The sequence below is a fragment of the Canis lupus genome, chromosome 14 (genome assembly GCF_003254725.2).
Source record: "Canis lupus dingo isolate Sandy chromosome 14, ASM325472v2, whole genome shotgun sequence".
Classification (NCBI taxonomy): domain Eukaryota; kingdom Metazoa; phylum Chordata; class Mammalia; order Carnivora; family Canidae; genus Canis; species Canis lupus.
In genome coordinates, this window is record NC_064256.1 from 52,415,110 (window position 1) to 52,429,249 (window position 14,140).

General features: G+C 42.7%; 1 protein-coding gene and 1 long non-coding RNA gene across 3 annotated transcripts in view; one reads left to right on the forward strand and one right to left on the reverse strand.

Moving 5' to 3' along the window:
* The window catches only part of LOC112670760 (uncharacterized), a 53,627-nt gene that overhangs the window by 12,813 nt on the left and 26,674 nt on the right, over nt 1-14,140 (forward strand). For both annotated transcript variants that reach the window (XR_007401940.1, XR_004804628.2), the window contains one exon: nt 5,861-5,942. This is a non-coding gene — a long non-coding RNA (uncharacterized LOC112670760). The remainder of the gene's footprint in view (nt 1-5,860; nt 5,943-14,140) is intronic.
* LOC112670759 (elongation factor 2) lies at nt 10,562-13,405 on the reverse strand. Its single transcript, XM_025464688.3, has one exon. The coding sequence runs from the start codon at nt 13,362-13,364 to the stop codon at nt 10,788-10,790; it is 2,577 nt and encodes an 858-aa protein (XP_025320473.1). The 5' UTR covers nt 13,365-13,405; the 3' UTR covers nt 10,562-10,787.

Consider the following 14,140-nt stretch of genomic DNA (forward strand, 5'->3'; position numbering starts at 1 on the left):
TGTTAGTGTATATAGCAAAAAAATTAACACAACAAACAGGATGTTTTGTGAAAAGAGAAATGATTGATAAAAAGAGGTTTGGGAATTAACTGTGGATGTTAATTTTTATGCTATTCAAAATTATACTTTCAATGTAATACTCAGTTTTATATACCCAGTCCTACAGTTTCAGGTGCTGTGTATTGTTTTTTTTTTCCTTTATCTAGGTATTTGGAGGGAAAAAAATAGAAAAAATAAACTTGCTCAATGGCCCAAAGGATGAACACAACCAAAGTTTCCTTTTCTACCTTCAAATATTTTGAATTTGCTGTGTTATTGGGGAGCTTATTGTTCCTAAAGTCACCTAATGTTTATGGCAGAGGATGGCTTGGTCTTGACTAACATGACTTTAAGAGTAAAACACAAAAATAAGACCCACATAATTTTAAGGGTTAAATGCAAACACAGGTCCCACATTTTATGCCTTTAAAAATATTAACTTTAAATGTTGATTTAGTTTAACATGGATTTTTTTTTCTCAGTCCACATTCATTCCTTCACTCTTCTTACTTCAAAGTTTAGATAAAGCTATCTCAATTGTTAAAACAGCTTCTGAAGATCTACCAGCTTCTGGAATAGACAAACAGTTATAGAAAATGCAGCTGCTTGTCTTGCTTTTTAGTGACTTAATTATTATTGTATTTTTAGGGCTTTGCACAGAGCAGGATAGCAGTGAATAGTGGTTAAACACAAGAGTTGAATATAAGTGTATCACTGTTCTTTAAGACTACCCTAGCAGGGGCAACCCTGGTGGCTGAGTGGTTTGGCGTGCCTTCAGCCCAGGGTGTGATCCTGGCGTCCTGGGATCGAGTCCCACATTGGGCTTTCTGCATGGAGCCTGCTTCTCCTTCTGCCTGTGGCTCTGCCTCTCTCTGTGTGTTTCTCATGATTAAATAAATAAAATCTTTTTTTTTAAAGACTACCCTAGCACTAAGATTAGAATTTTATCCAGATAATTTCAATCAAACAGCAGAGTAGCATTTGCCCTTTTCTTTTATAAATATAAAGAACTATCTTACCAAAAAGCCATTCTTTAACTAATTAATAACCTTGAAAAATCCAGATTGTAGTGGGAAATATATGCATACTGGGATCTTTAAAAGACTGGATAATTGGAATTGTCAGGATAATAATCATTTCATTTCAGAAGGTCTTCAGAAAAAATCTGTTGAGACAGATTTGATACAAAGGGATAATAGAAAATAAGTTGAAAAATCATTTAAAATGTTTGTCTTTGCTCAAGCTTTGAAGCTCAAGTTTGGTTCTGCAAATTAAATACCCACATGCATGATTATTTAACTGCGGGATAAAACAAACTCTTAAACATTTGATAATAATAAAAAGTTGGTGGAAAATATTTAGCTTCCAAGGAAGTCTTAAGTCTTATTCCTGCATCATCTCATTTGATAATACAACTATTATTATCCCTATTTTATGGGTGAGGCAACTAAGGCTTATAGTAAATTAAGTCACTTGCCCCAGGTTACATACTAGTAAGTAGTAGAATTTTAATTCACGACTGTGAACTTGTACAGTCAGAAAATGAGAGCATTTTTCAACGAAAATGAAAATTCTGTTATTTTTAAGAATACTGTCTGGTGCTTGATATTATCTCAGTAAACAAATCTGATGAAGAGATTTACATTTCTCCTGTTTCATCCAGTTCAACCTGGGACTCTGCATAGAAAAGAAAAGAAAACAAATTATGCATATGCCAAGAATAGCTTGTTAGAAAACCATTAAGTTTTAACTATCAAGATTTAACCACTGAGGGTATTAGGTTAAAGCTATCACTTAAGAAAATTACAAAATGTCTCCCTTGGGAGGAAATTAACTCAATTCTATGACACTAAGACTACAAACTCTACAACTAGATGATACACACTTTGGTGGCACTAATCAATTAAACCTCATAATCCTGCTGATTTTGAGTGCCAGCGTTCCCAGAGGCCACATGAACAGACACCTGTAACCTTCAGTGGCAGATGTGCTAGTAGGTCTTTATCCTGAGCAGCTGTGAGCCTGCTGCTGGTCCCTATTAGCTGCTCGGGCAGTGTGAGTGGCAGCAGTTTCTGGATTACCGATGTTTGAGCAACCTAAATTTCCAGTGTTGGTCAGGAGATAAAGCATTTGTTTTTGATTCTGCACTCCCTTTCTCCCCAGCAGTTCTGCAAAGCAGGTACTCAGCCAATCAAGCCTAAGGGTGGCCTTGAATATTATGAAAGAAGGTAACTGCTTCTGTGGTGTGATTTATAAGACCCCCAGTAGAGGACCTTGTTACACCTTACCCCACTCTTTCACTCCCTATCCAATTGCAAGATATTGATCTATAATCTTGGTGTGCCTAGAAAATCTCATCTTATCTCATAAATAAAGGATTTAAGAGATTTAAATGATTTTGGGGGGGGGCATAATTTTCCCTGGATGACATTCAAACTTCTGCACACTTTTCATTTTTCTTGTTTTTACAATTCCCTGTTAAACAACACCAACCTCTCTTCTCTCTGCTATCTAGGTTCTTTGTTCCAGAGGGGATGTCTGACTTTGTTTTAGCTTATGCTCTTGCCTTAGCCAAGTGAGACCACTACCAAAGGCACTCAGCTCTGAATTCTCAGTCTTATGCCAACCACTTAACCAGCATCCCTTCCAGAGACCCTGTCCAAGTTCTGACTTGTTACTATGTTTATTCAGGTCTCAAAACTGAGTACTCATTCACAACCAAACTGCCCCAGCTTCATAGGTAATAATCTTCAAACCTCCCAAGGTCTAACAGTCTTAGCCTTAGCCTGTCCATACCAGAAGGAAGTTCTGTTTAGGTGTGCACCCATTGTTATTCCATCTGAAAGGCACTGCCAAGGGAAATTGTAATAGTACAGCCATTGCCTCAAACTCACTCAGATGGGATTGAAAACTGTATATTCAACTCTGATCGCTTTAATTGTGATAGTTTTCATCAGAGGAACTGTTTTTTTTTTAATTTTTATTTATTTATGATAGGCACACAGTGAGAGAGAGAGAGAGAGAGAGAGAGAGAGGCAGAGACACAGGCAGAGGGAGAAGCAGGGTCCATGCACCGGGAGCCCGATGTGGGATTCGATCCCGGGTCTCCAGGATCACGCCCTGGGCCAAAGGCAGGCGCCAAACCGCTGCGCCACCCAGGGATCCCAGAACTGTTTTATTCAAACAAAATTTCACCTAGAACCTCAGTATTGATTGATGTATTCACAACTATTGAGCACATTCATCCATCATATAGGTCTAGCCCAAAGCCTACGAGCCATCCCTGATTTCTCTCCTTCCCTCACTGCACATATCTAGTTTACCAGCAAGGCATGTCAATTCCACCTCTAGTGTATTCTCCATTTCTCCTACTTGTCTCTATCTACACCCGATCCAAGACACTGCTGTCTTCTATATCGGCTGGGGTAAACCTTCCTGCTGCTTCTGCTCTTGCTCTTCTATAATCTATTCTGCACATAGGAGGCAAAGCAAAATGCTTTAGTATGATCTATACTGCTCTGTATAATCTGCCCCCTGCTTGCTATTCCCATCTAACCCCACTCCTGTCATTCAGAACCCCCCAGATATGGTGGAATTCTTTATATCCCTTTAGGTCAAAAATTTTCCAACCTTAGGTCCTTCACACTCTCTGTTTGCTCTGCTGGAGTGCTCAGCCACTATGTCTTCTCATGGCTGCCTCCAGCATTTCATTCCCATTTCATCAACTCAGTGTTACTTCCTTAGAGAGGCCTTTCCTGGTCAGGTGATTTCAATGAACTTGCCCACTCTCAGTCATTCTTTTTTTTTTTTTTTTAATTTTTATTTATTTATGATAGTCACACACACAGAGAGCGAGGCAGAGACATAGGCAGAGGGAGAAGCAGGCTCCATGCACCGGGAACCCGACGTGGGACTCGATCCCAGGTCTCCAGGATGGTGCCCTGGGCCAAAGGCAGGCGCTAAACCGCTGCGCCACCCAGGGATCCCCTCTCAGTCATTCTTTATCACATTCTCCTGTTTTCTTCAAAGCATTGGTCATCTTCTGCAATATCATTATTTTACTTGTTTATTGTCTGTCTTCCTAGCTCTCCTCTATAATGTGAACTCTTTTTACAACTGTGTCCCTTAAAATAGTTGGCACAGAGTTGGTACTGAATGGCTATATGTTTAATAGACAGTGGGGGACAAAGCATAGTCCCTGAGTTCACAGAACTTTCAGTTAGACCAAAAAAAAAAAAAAAAAAGTTAATAGTGAATAAATGCAAATTGGAGTGGATGCCATGAAATAGTAGATGCTTTGTGGTTCAGGAAGGCAGCTTGAAGAAAGTGAGCTAAATGGAATTAGCCATGTGGATATTTGAGGGAAGAGTATCTGAGAAAGAGGGAAGAGGCAACATGAAATCCTTAAAGGCTTTTTTGAAGCATGTCTGGGCTGTTTGGGGCTGGAATGCAACAAGCCAGAGGGGAAAGTAATAAGAGATGACGTGAGGGAGGTGGTGGGTTACAGTATCAAGGCTCTCTACTGAGTATAACTCCTAATAATTTAGGCATTAAAGTGTACAGTCCTCTGAAAAAGGCAGTACACCTGGCGAGTAGTTCAGACTTCATGGAAAGTTCATTTGTTCCACTGAGGTTGATATGGTATCAGACTGTTCTGGTGTACCCAATCACAATATACATAAAAATCCTGGAAAACAATGCAAAATTATGAAGAACAATCATATTTTAATCATACTGGGCCTCCTAGAATGATGATTATTTACTCTCAACAATCAGGTAATTAAACTGTTTGAATTTAGATAAAAATGATGGGCTCAGTTTGATTCTAGTACTTGAGTCCCAAGTAATCTGATTGTTTTTGGCAGCTTGTAGGCAGAGTGTTCACATTCCAGAGAAATATTTTGTTTAAGTTTTCAGAAACACTTCTAACCTTCTGGGGGAAGCAGTCCACTTCTTAAAGTAAACTTCTAATGAAATGTAAACTTTTTTATATATAAAATTCTCACATAGCTCAAGAGTGTGATTAGTACACAGAACTTAGGTAAATTTATGATTTATTATCAAGTACAGATACAGGGAAAACCTTGGTACTTAACCTCATGTTGTTTGTAGTTTGATGGCTAGAGAAGGAACACACATGAAAAAGGAAATATTGTAGGAACCATTTATCAGTACCAAAAAAGACTATTTCTATAATGTTCTACCTATCTTCCTTCTACTATAATTTTCTAGTCACATCTTAGCTCTCATCTGTGGTTTGGAAAAATCATATTCCTGATCCAGGGGAATTTAAGAAGTTAGTTGGCTGGTAGCAATGGGACTCAGGGTCAGTCCATCAGTGAGGTCTGTCAAGCTTTGAACTCAGACCCTCATTCTGATAGATGGATCTGCCTTTTGCCTTGGGACTGACCAATTTCTCCTTGCATCCTGGTTATCTGCTCTGTCAGCCTCATGCCCCATTTCCAAAGTTAAGGAGATTACAGTCATCCCCAAACCAAAGCTGGATACTTGCTTCCTGTGTCAATCTGCCTGAGGCCACCTGCCCAAGATCTTCCCACAAGGTATCTGGCACCAGAATACCTGTGATATAAACCCAATTTTTAGGTTGAGAGGTGATGTTATTATAATAATAAAATATAATCAGCAGATACTTTTGCTAATTTCCAGGAGACAGAATGTGGGAAAGAGGGACACTTGTCTCATTGCAGAGTTTTGATTTTTTTTTTTTACCATATGCATATAGTATTTTAAAATTAATCTAAAATAAAAGAAAATTGAAATAGCAACAACTTGAAAAACCAAAAATATGGTATTTTTCCAGCAGAGAAATGTCTGAATATTACCTCAAATGAAGTACCTGATCCCAAGATCCCCAAGACAGCAATTCACACAGAGGAAGCAAGGTAAGCTAACCCTTGATTGCAAACTGAGGTTTTCACGTTATACTTGTATATCCAGTGAGCTAGACGCTGGGAGGGTGGACTCTAAGATTACCTACAGCTTCAATGTGGTTTGTGAGTCAACGTGAGAGCAAGAAATGTGAGAGAAGAATGTATAAGAGACTGGAAATTTGTCCCAAAGCCCACGTGTGATTTGAGGAGAGGAAAAGATTTCTAGGCCTGTCTTCTTAGCTGCATGGATACAAAGAGAAGACTGTGGCCCTGCCTTACTTTTCCAGTGCTTTGGAAGGAAAATAACCTCAAAGAACTATTTTTACATCTGTATAGTCTTTCAGTCCTTTTTAATACTCTACCCTGTGGTACTCTATAGTCTGAGATAGAAGGCAATGTCTATATTCTAACCCACCCTTAGGAGAGGGGATAAGGAAGGAAAAGGGATTTTTAACTTCCTTTCTAGGAGGTAAAGTGATTGGATAGATGAGTCCATGATGGGGGAAGAAACAGATGTTGAAGAAGATAGGATAATAAGAGGTGAGGGTGATTAGGTAATGTCAGGTGGATTGTGGAGAGACAGGAAGTCATGAGGAAGAGATTGGACTTTTTACTTTTAGTTTCTTTATTCATTCAATAAAATTTCCTAGGTCCCACATGATGCCAGGCCCCAGTTGGTGCTGAGGTGACAATGATGAACAATGTAATCCTTTGCACTCGAGCAGTCTATATTCTCTAGGGGGAAATAAAGTAGTAAAGAGGCAATTAAAATAACATATTAGTGCCATGTCTGGAGCAGATGGAACTGTGCCAGGAAGACATATAACCTACTTCTGGGAGGCTAGAGAAAGGAGGGGACACTTGAGAATTAGTACTAAGGAGCTCAACCAGCAGAGTAGCAAAAGGCACTTAGCCAAAGGACCATCATGCAGAGAGATCAGGAGATAAGCATGGCATATTAGAAGACCGGATTACCTTCGGTTTGTGTGCAGTGTGACCAGGGAAACAGTGAGTAATGAGACTGGAAAGATCTTAAGAGCTAAATTGCCAAAGGCCTCGTATGTTTTATGTTAAAGAGTTTAAAATTTGTCCCAAGAGCAGTAGAGGCCACTGACTGGCTTTAAGTAGAGAAGTGACATGATCAGTTTAACACTTTTAGAGTCACCTCTGTCTGGTATGGAGGATGGGCTGGAAGAAGGCAAGAGTAAAGGCGCAGAGATCAGATAGGAAGAAACCGGTAATCTAGGCAGGAGACAATGGCTACTTGCAGTAAAATTTTACTTGCAGTAAAATCATGCTATGGCAGATGTATTTGAACTCTTCTGTTGCATCTCCAGATCCCCTCTCTACCTTTCTGGCTGCTACACAGGCCCTTGGGAATGCTGCCCCACATGAGTTACATGACTTTGTCTTCCAGCTCCCAGTTAGATGTAGCCCTTTCAAAGGAGAGGCCTGTAGGTGATCAGAGGAGAAAAAAGGGTGAGGTCGAGGTACTGACTCCCCCAACACCCAGATTCTTCCCAGTTTGGCCACTGCAGTCCACCGGTGCCCCATCTATATAGCTCTCCTCTCTGGGTCTGGCAACCACTCACTCTTCTTGCTGCTTCTGGCTGGGTACTAGGCTCCCAAGGCATGGCATTACTCTTATGGCTCCCTTCAGCCCTGCACAAGCCTTTGTAAATAGTCTCATTATTAAACTCTCCTCAGATTACATGACTTGAATGTACGACCCGTTTTCTGCTGGGGCTCTGACTGATGAGCAAGCAGAGAGTGAGAGTAAATCAATATAGGAAACCATAAAATGGTTATATTGAAAGGATCCTGTGTGAGACAGAGTATAGGAGAGGGAGCAGTTGCTGATGAAAATTCCTATAGATCATACATTTGACAGATGTTTCAAAGATAGAGGCAAGGCAAGAAGGCTTGTTGAAGAAATGTGGTGTCAGGAAGAGAAGGAGTCACAAATGCTCCTGCCACTGAATATATGGAAAAGATGGAAGTCACCCCTGACAATGTTCTTCCTCATATTTTTGGCCAGAAGACTGGCTGTCAGTTTTGGGTAGTTGCAGAAGGCTCTATTACTGTGAAGGCGTTTTATAGTTTTCAATAATTTGCCTGTATTGCTTTGAAAAGCCCAGAATTCTATTTTTGCCCATTCTTTCCCCAGTAATAGAAACCCAGAAATACTTTCCAATGACTTCTTGCAAGTTCACCAAGGGGAATATCTGCACAGAGAGCGGGTCGGGCAAACTCTTGTTACTGGCTGACAGTTTGGCTTGAATTGGGCGGAAGGCAAAGCAAGCCAAGTAGCTTTCTCTGCTTTTTCTCTTCTATATTCATACTTGAATCTTGGATTGTACTTTTCTGATGGAAAAAATAAGTCAGTGCTAAGGGAAAAAGCAATGATAAGAGCTTGAGGAGGTGATGGGGTCATAGGGCAACCTTGGCCCCTCTTACTTTAGCTGCACTGGCAGGCGTCCAAAGGCAATATGAGATTCTCGAGAAATGGAATCCTAGACGACAGACGGACCCTACGCCCAGCGCTATGGCGCATGATGGTGCTTTTACCCCTGACCAATCTAGATCAGCATTTTCACTAGTAGGAAAGATACTAGTAGCAATGAAAGTGTCTAAATAAATAAGATTCGCAACAAAATCCTTAAACATGTACACCTGTGCCTATGTATATGTATGATTAATTCAATCACAAAACTAATAACACAACCACAAAGCAACAGTAAAGAGATGAGGACAAATAACCTATTTTAACTCCTCAATCAAAACTGTTAAAACAGACGTGCGCATAAACATCATTTAAGTCACGATCAATTTTTCATGTTGTATAGGCCAATTATTTTGTTAACAAGTGCAAGAAGCTTTTATCAGGAGATATAAAAGTGCATTATTACCCTTCTTGTCTTACAGTAAATGTTAAAGATTCTTAAGATATTTTCTCAAGATATTTTCTTTCTTGAGAGGAAAAATTTTGTTGCCCCTAAATCCATGTTATCCCTTAGCTCAAAAAGAAGCATTGTCATATTGACTTGAGCGACAGAAATAGAGGCAAGTTTGATTGGAAAGGGGGATTCTCTGGTATTCCAGGGCCGCATTCGAGGTGGCATGATAGACGTCAAGATACTGTGTGCACATATAAGAAAGGAGCTTCATTTCTTCTGTGTGTGCATTTGCTTAACCATCACTTGGAACATTGGCTCGTGGAGGCCGTTCCTTGTGTGAGCTTGGTCTGATGGGAACCTCACATCTCTACCTCAGCCAAGGCTATCGCTGTACGTTTCAAACAAAAATCAGATAAAAGGCTCAGATTACTAGCTAGTGTCTTACTAAATGTCAGACATAGTGCTAGGTCTTTACATACATTGTCTTATTTGATCCATAGCAACAAGTTCACAGTATCATTCCATTTTGTAGGTATGAAAACCACATCTCACAGAGGTTACATAACCTGGCTTAGGTTACCCATGCACCAAATGGTAAAATTCAAATTCATCTCTGGGTGACTGTACATTTCATATGGATGGAGCCCTGAGGGTATTTTCTGGGTGTAGATATTTAAGTTTACTTAGACTAACCTTATATTTTACATGAATGGGCTGTGTTTAGAGGATTTGAGATTGAATTTGGGGGGTTTGCTTTCTTTAATTATTTTAGAATTTTTATATTCTGGTTTGATTGTTAAGAGCCTGCACAAACTATTTGATATCATCTTCTAGACTGAGTTTTGACAAAGAGATTCAATCTAGGTATTGATAGAACCAATAACTTTGAATCACATCATTATAGTGGGTATATCAGATTGTGGAGAGCATCAGCATTAGGTAGAAAATAAAACTTCAGATGAGAAAGAAACAACAATTGACTATATGAAAAGAAATGTAAACTTGTATATTTCTTGAAAAAGATTAACATTCCATGCTACATTTGCCACCAGAGGGAGTCATATGAATACCATAACATATGACAAAGGCAAAGGAAAAATCTTTAAATGTTTTCTTCCAGCTCCATTGATATTTCAACTAGTATTCAGAATTTGGCAGAACTGGTATAGCTATGGGAAAGAGCTTACACATCTCACTATAGGATTGAAAACAGAAGAAACATCTTGCTTAAATTAGTCATGCAGGGTGAAAGATAAACCACAAAACAAACTAATAGACAGATTCCAGATTTCAGCAACAGGGGCCTAACGTTAAAAAATCAAGCTGTGATCTCTTTTGTTCCAAGAACCACTTTCTGCTATTACCAAAACATTGTTCTAAAAAGAAAAATCCCTGGAATCAACAATTTCTTTTTTTTTTTTTTTTTTTTTTTTTTTTTTTTTTTTTCACCACCATATCAAATTTATTATTCCAATGGCACTAATACAGCTGGAGGTGCTCACGGTGACACCGCACAAAGTTTCCTGCCTTCTAGCTTCTGTCCAAAAAGAAAGGTCTACCCGCTCGTTCCTTCCCCCTTTCTGGGGGGAAATCCACTACGGGCCATTTACCCAAATAAACCTCTTAATGCGTTTTTTTGACATTTGAGTTTCTGAAATGGAAAAAAAAAATGTTGAGTGTCCCATCCCGCCTCCCCCACCCCCACCGGCCAAATAAGTCCCTGCTGCTAGGGCATTTGTTGCCTCTGAAATTTTGAAATAAATATTGAAAGAAACGGCATCAAGTGTTCACGTTGAGTGATGGCACTAAGTGGGCCCCAGAACCTGTCAGGTGGAGCGTCACTGGACAGTCTCGAGGTGTCATGGAGAATGCGAGGGCTTGTTGCTGTGGTCGATCGTCAGCCGGGTGCAGGGGCTGTGCTGAGTCCCACCTGGGGTGGTGGGCTGCAGGGGAGGGCTGCCTACAATTTGTCCAGGAAGTTGTCCAGGGCAGGGATGCCTTCCTTCAAGCCTTTACGCTTGCGTGTTTCAGCCACCACCTGGCTGGGGCGGCTGGTGTTGTCGAAGGGATCCCCGGGCAGGATCTGCCAGTGGTCAAATACGCACTGGGGGAAGGCCTGGCCACCGGTGTTGGACCTCAGGTCAGCAGTGAAGCCAAAGGACTCATTCACAGGCAGGTAGGCCTTCACAACAAACATGGGAGTGCCGGCCACCTGGGACTCCTCAAAGACGTGACCTCGCTTCCTATTCAGGACACCATAGATGCCACCAACCACTTGTTCTGGACACTGAATCTCCACAAGGTAGATAGGCTCCATAAGCCGGGGCTGGGCAGTCAGCACACTGGCGTAGAGGCAGCGCCGGGCAGTGGGGATAATCTGGCCACCCCCGCGGTGGATAGCGTCTGCGTGCAGGGTCACATCGTGGACATCGAAGCGAACACCACGCATGTTTTCCTCACACAGAGCACCCTCTTTGGTGGCCCACTGGAAGCCAGCTACCACGCTATCCTTGATCTCGTTGAGGTACTGCACACCCTTAGTGATATCAGTGAGGACGTTGGGGCCAGTGCCGTCAGGCCCGAAGCACCAGATCTTGCGGGCCTCAGCCACATCCCACTCATACTTTTCTGCCAGATAGCGGGCCCGCTGCTTGAGCTCCTGGCGGGCAGACACCTCACCCTTGTCAATGTCCTCAGCCAGGCCGTCAGGGAAAGGCCGTGCCTTCATGTACAGCCGGTTGTGCTTGTTGGGGGACTTGGACAAGCAGAGCACATTCGACTCCTCACTGACGGTCTCACGATAGGAGACAACAGGGTCAGATTTCTTGATGGGAATGCACGCATGGTCCTCCTCCAGGTCCTTCAGACAGATCTCCAGGTGCAGCTCCCCAGCCCCCGCGATGATGTGCTCCCCGGACTCCTCAATGATGCACTGCACCATGGGGTCCGACTTGGCCAGCCGTTTCAGACCCTCCACTAGCTTGGGAAGGTCAGCTGGATTCTTTGCCTCCACAGCAACCCGGACAACGGGGCTCACGCTGAACTTCATCACCCTCATGTTGTGGGCATGCTCAAAGGTGGTGATGGTGCCAGTCTTCACCAGGAACTGGTCCACTCCCACTAGACCCACAATGTTCCCACAAGGCACATCTTCAATAGGCTCAACATAACGGCCCATCATCAGGATTGTTCTCTGGATGGGCTTCAGGTACAGGTCCTCCTTCTTCCCAGGGGTGTAGTTGGGCCCCATGATCCTGACTTTCAGGCCAGTGGACACCAGCCCCGAGAATACACGACCAAAGGCGTAGAACCGACCTTTGTCGGAGGTTGGCACCATTTTAGAAATGTACATCATGAGAGGGCCTTTGGGGTCACAGCTTTTAATGCCCATGGCTGCCTCGTCGTCTGGGGGGCCCTCATACAAGAGCTCACAGCGGTATTTCTGGGCTGTCACAGGGGAAGGCAGATGGATGGTGATCATCTGCAGCAAAGCATCCCCGGCAGGTAGCCAGCGGCGCATCACAGCCTTCAGAAGTGGTTTGCCTTCCTTATCTTTGTCTTCACTGTCCAGCTTGATGTCCAGCTTTTCAATCAGCTTTGCGGTCTCCTCTTTCTTGAAATTCATGATCGCATCAAACACCTTGAAAATAGGGTCCAAGATGAGCTGGCAAAACGTCCGCGGTAGCTTCTTGCCGTCAGGGCTGGTGGCTGACTTGCTGAATTTGCCGTTGGCTGGATCAAAATACCGGTCACCCCACAGCTTCTTCATCATGTCCTCCACTTTCTTGGCCCGCTCAGCAGGCCCCAGCTGGCCCTCGCCCTTGGCAGCAAATTTGGCCACATACATCTCTGCAAACTGCTTCAAGGTAAAGGCCCAACCGTGGAGTCCAGACCCAAAGCCAACGGTCCCAAGTACAGGGTCGATCATGATGTTGCCCATGGGACCGCTCTCGCCCTCCCCATACGTAGAAATGATGACGTTGACGTTCTCCACAATGCGCTGGAAGGTCTGGTAGAGCTCCTCAGGCTCCAGCTGCAGCTCCAGAAGAGCCCGGTCCATCTTGTTCATCATCAGCACTGGCTTGATGCGCTCTGCAATGGCCTGCCGCAGCACCGTCTCTGTCTGCACGCACACACCAGACACACAGTCCACTACCACCAAGGCACCGTCGGTGACACGGAGGGCGGCAGTCACCTCTGAGGAGAAGTCCACGTGCCCCGGGGAGTCGATGAGGTTGATTAGAAAGCCAGAGCCATCCTTACTCTGCTTGATAAAGTTCAAGTCGTTTTCGGAGAGCTCATAGAAGAGTGAGATAGCCGTGGACTTGATGGTGATGCAGCGCTCCTGCTCGTCCTTCCGGGTGTCAGTGAAGCGGGTCTCCCCAGCGCGGGCGGAGGCAATGATACCGGCCTTGCACACCAGCGAGTCCGTCAACGTGGACTTGCCGTGGTCCACGTGGGCGATGACGGACATGTTTCGGATGTTGGCCTTCTTGTCCATGATGGCCCGGATCTGGTCTACCGTGAAGTTCACCATGGTGGCGGATGGCGGTGGATTCTCCCAGGTAGATCCGAGCGACGGAATCAACAATTTCATTGATGTTTCATTAACCACATTTCATTTATCATTATATTGCTTGTGCCAAGATGACTGTGCTTTCTATTGTCAGTAAATAAAATAAAAGTGCACTGAAAAGAAACTCCATAGGTAGAAAAACTCAGTATCTAAAGGCAATTTTATGTACCTCAGCTCTCTGTTACCTAGGCCAAGATTTTCTCGGTTGGGGAAAAGATGGATTGTTTAGTAACTGGTCGGTTTGTAATCCAATTTATTTTATGCCTAAATTTAGATCAGTCAACAGTGTTCACTGAAACCTACTGTGTACACAGCTCTAAATTGTCTATTAAAATCAAGATTCAGTGATGATTAGTATTACAAAGATGAATTCTGAAGTGATGTTTAATGCCTTGATATAGATCAATAGTTCTCAAAATGTGGTCTCTGGATCAACACTACCACAACTGTCTAGGAACTTGTTCAAAATACAAATTCTCCAGTCTCAGTCCAGATCCATTGATTCAGAAAGTGTAGAGGTAGGGGCTCAGCATTCTGTTTGGACAAGCCCTTAGGGATAATTCTGTTGTACACTTAAAGTCAAGAACCACCGATAGAGATCTGTTATGTATTTTCTTGAAACCAAGTCTAGCAGCTTACACAGATTGGAACATGTGCTTTTTGTGTTCTATTATATAGTTACTGCCTTATCCATAAACTAAATTTAAATACAAAAATTGAATGATTTTGGGAAAATC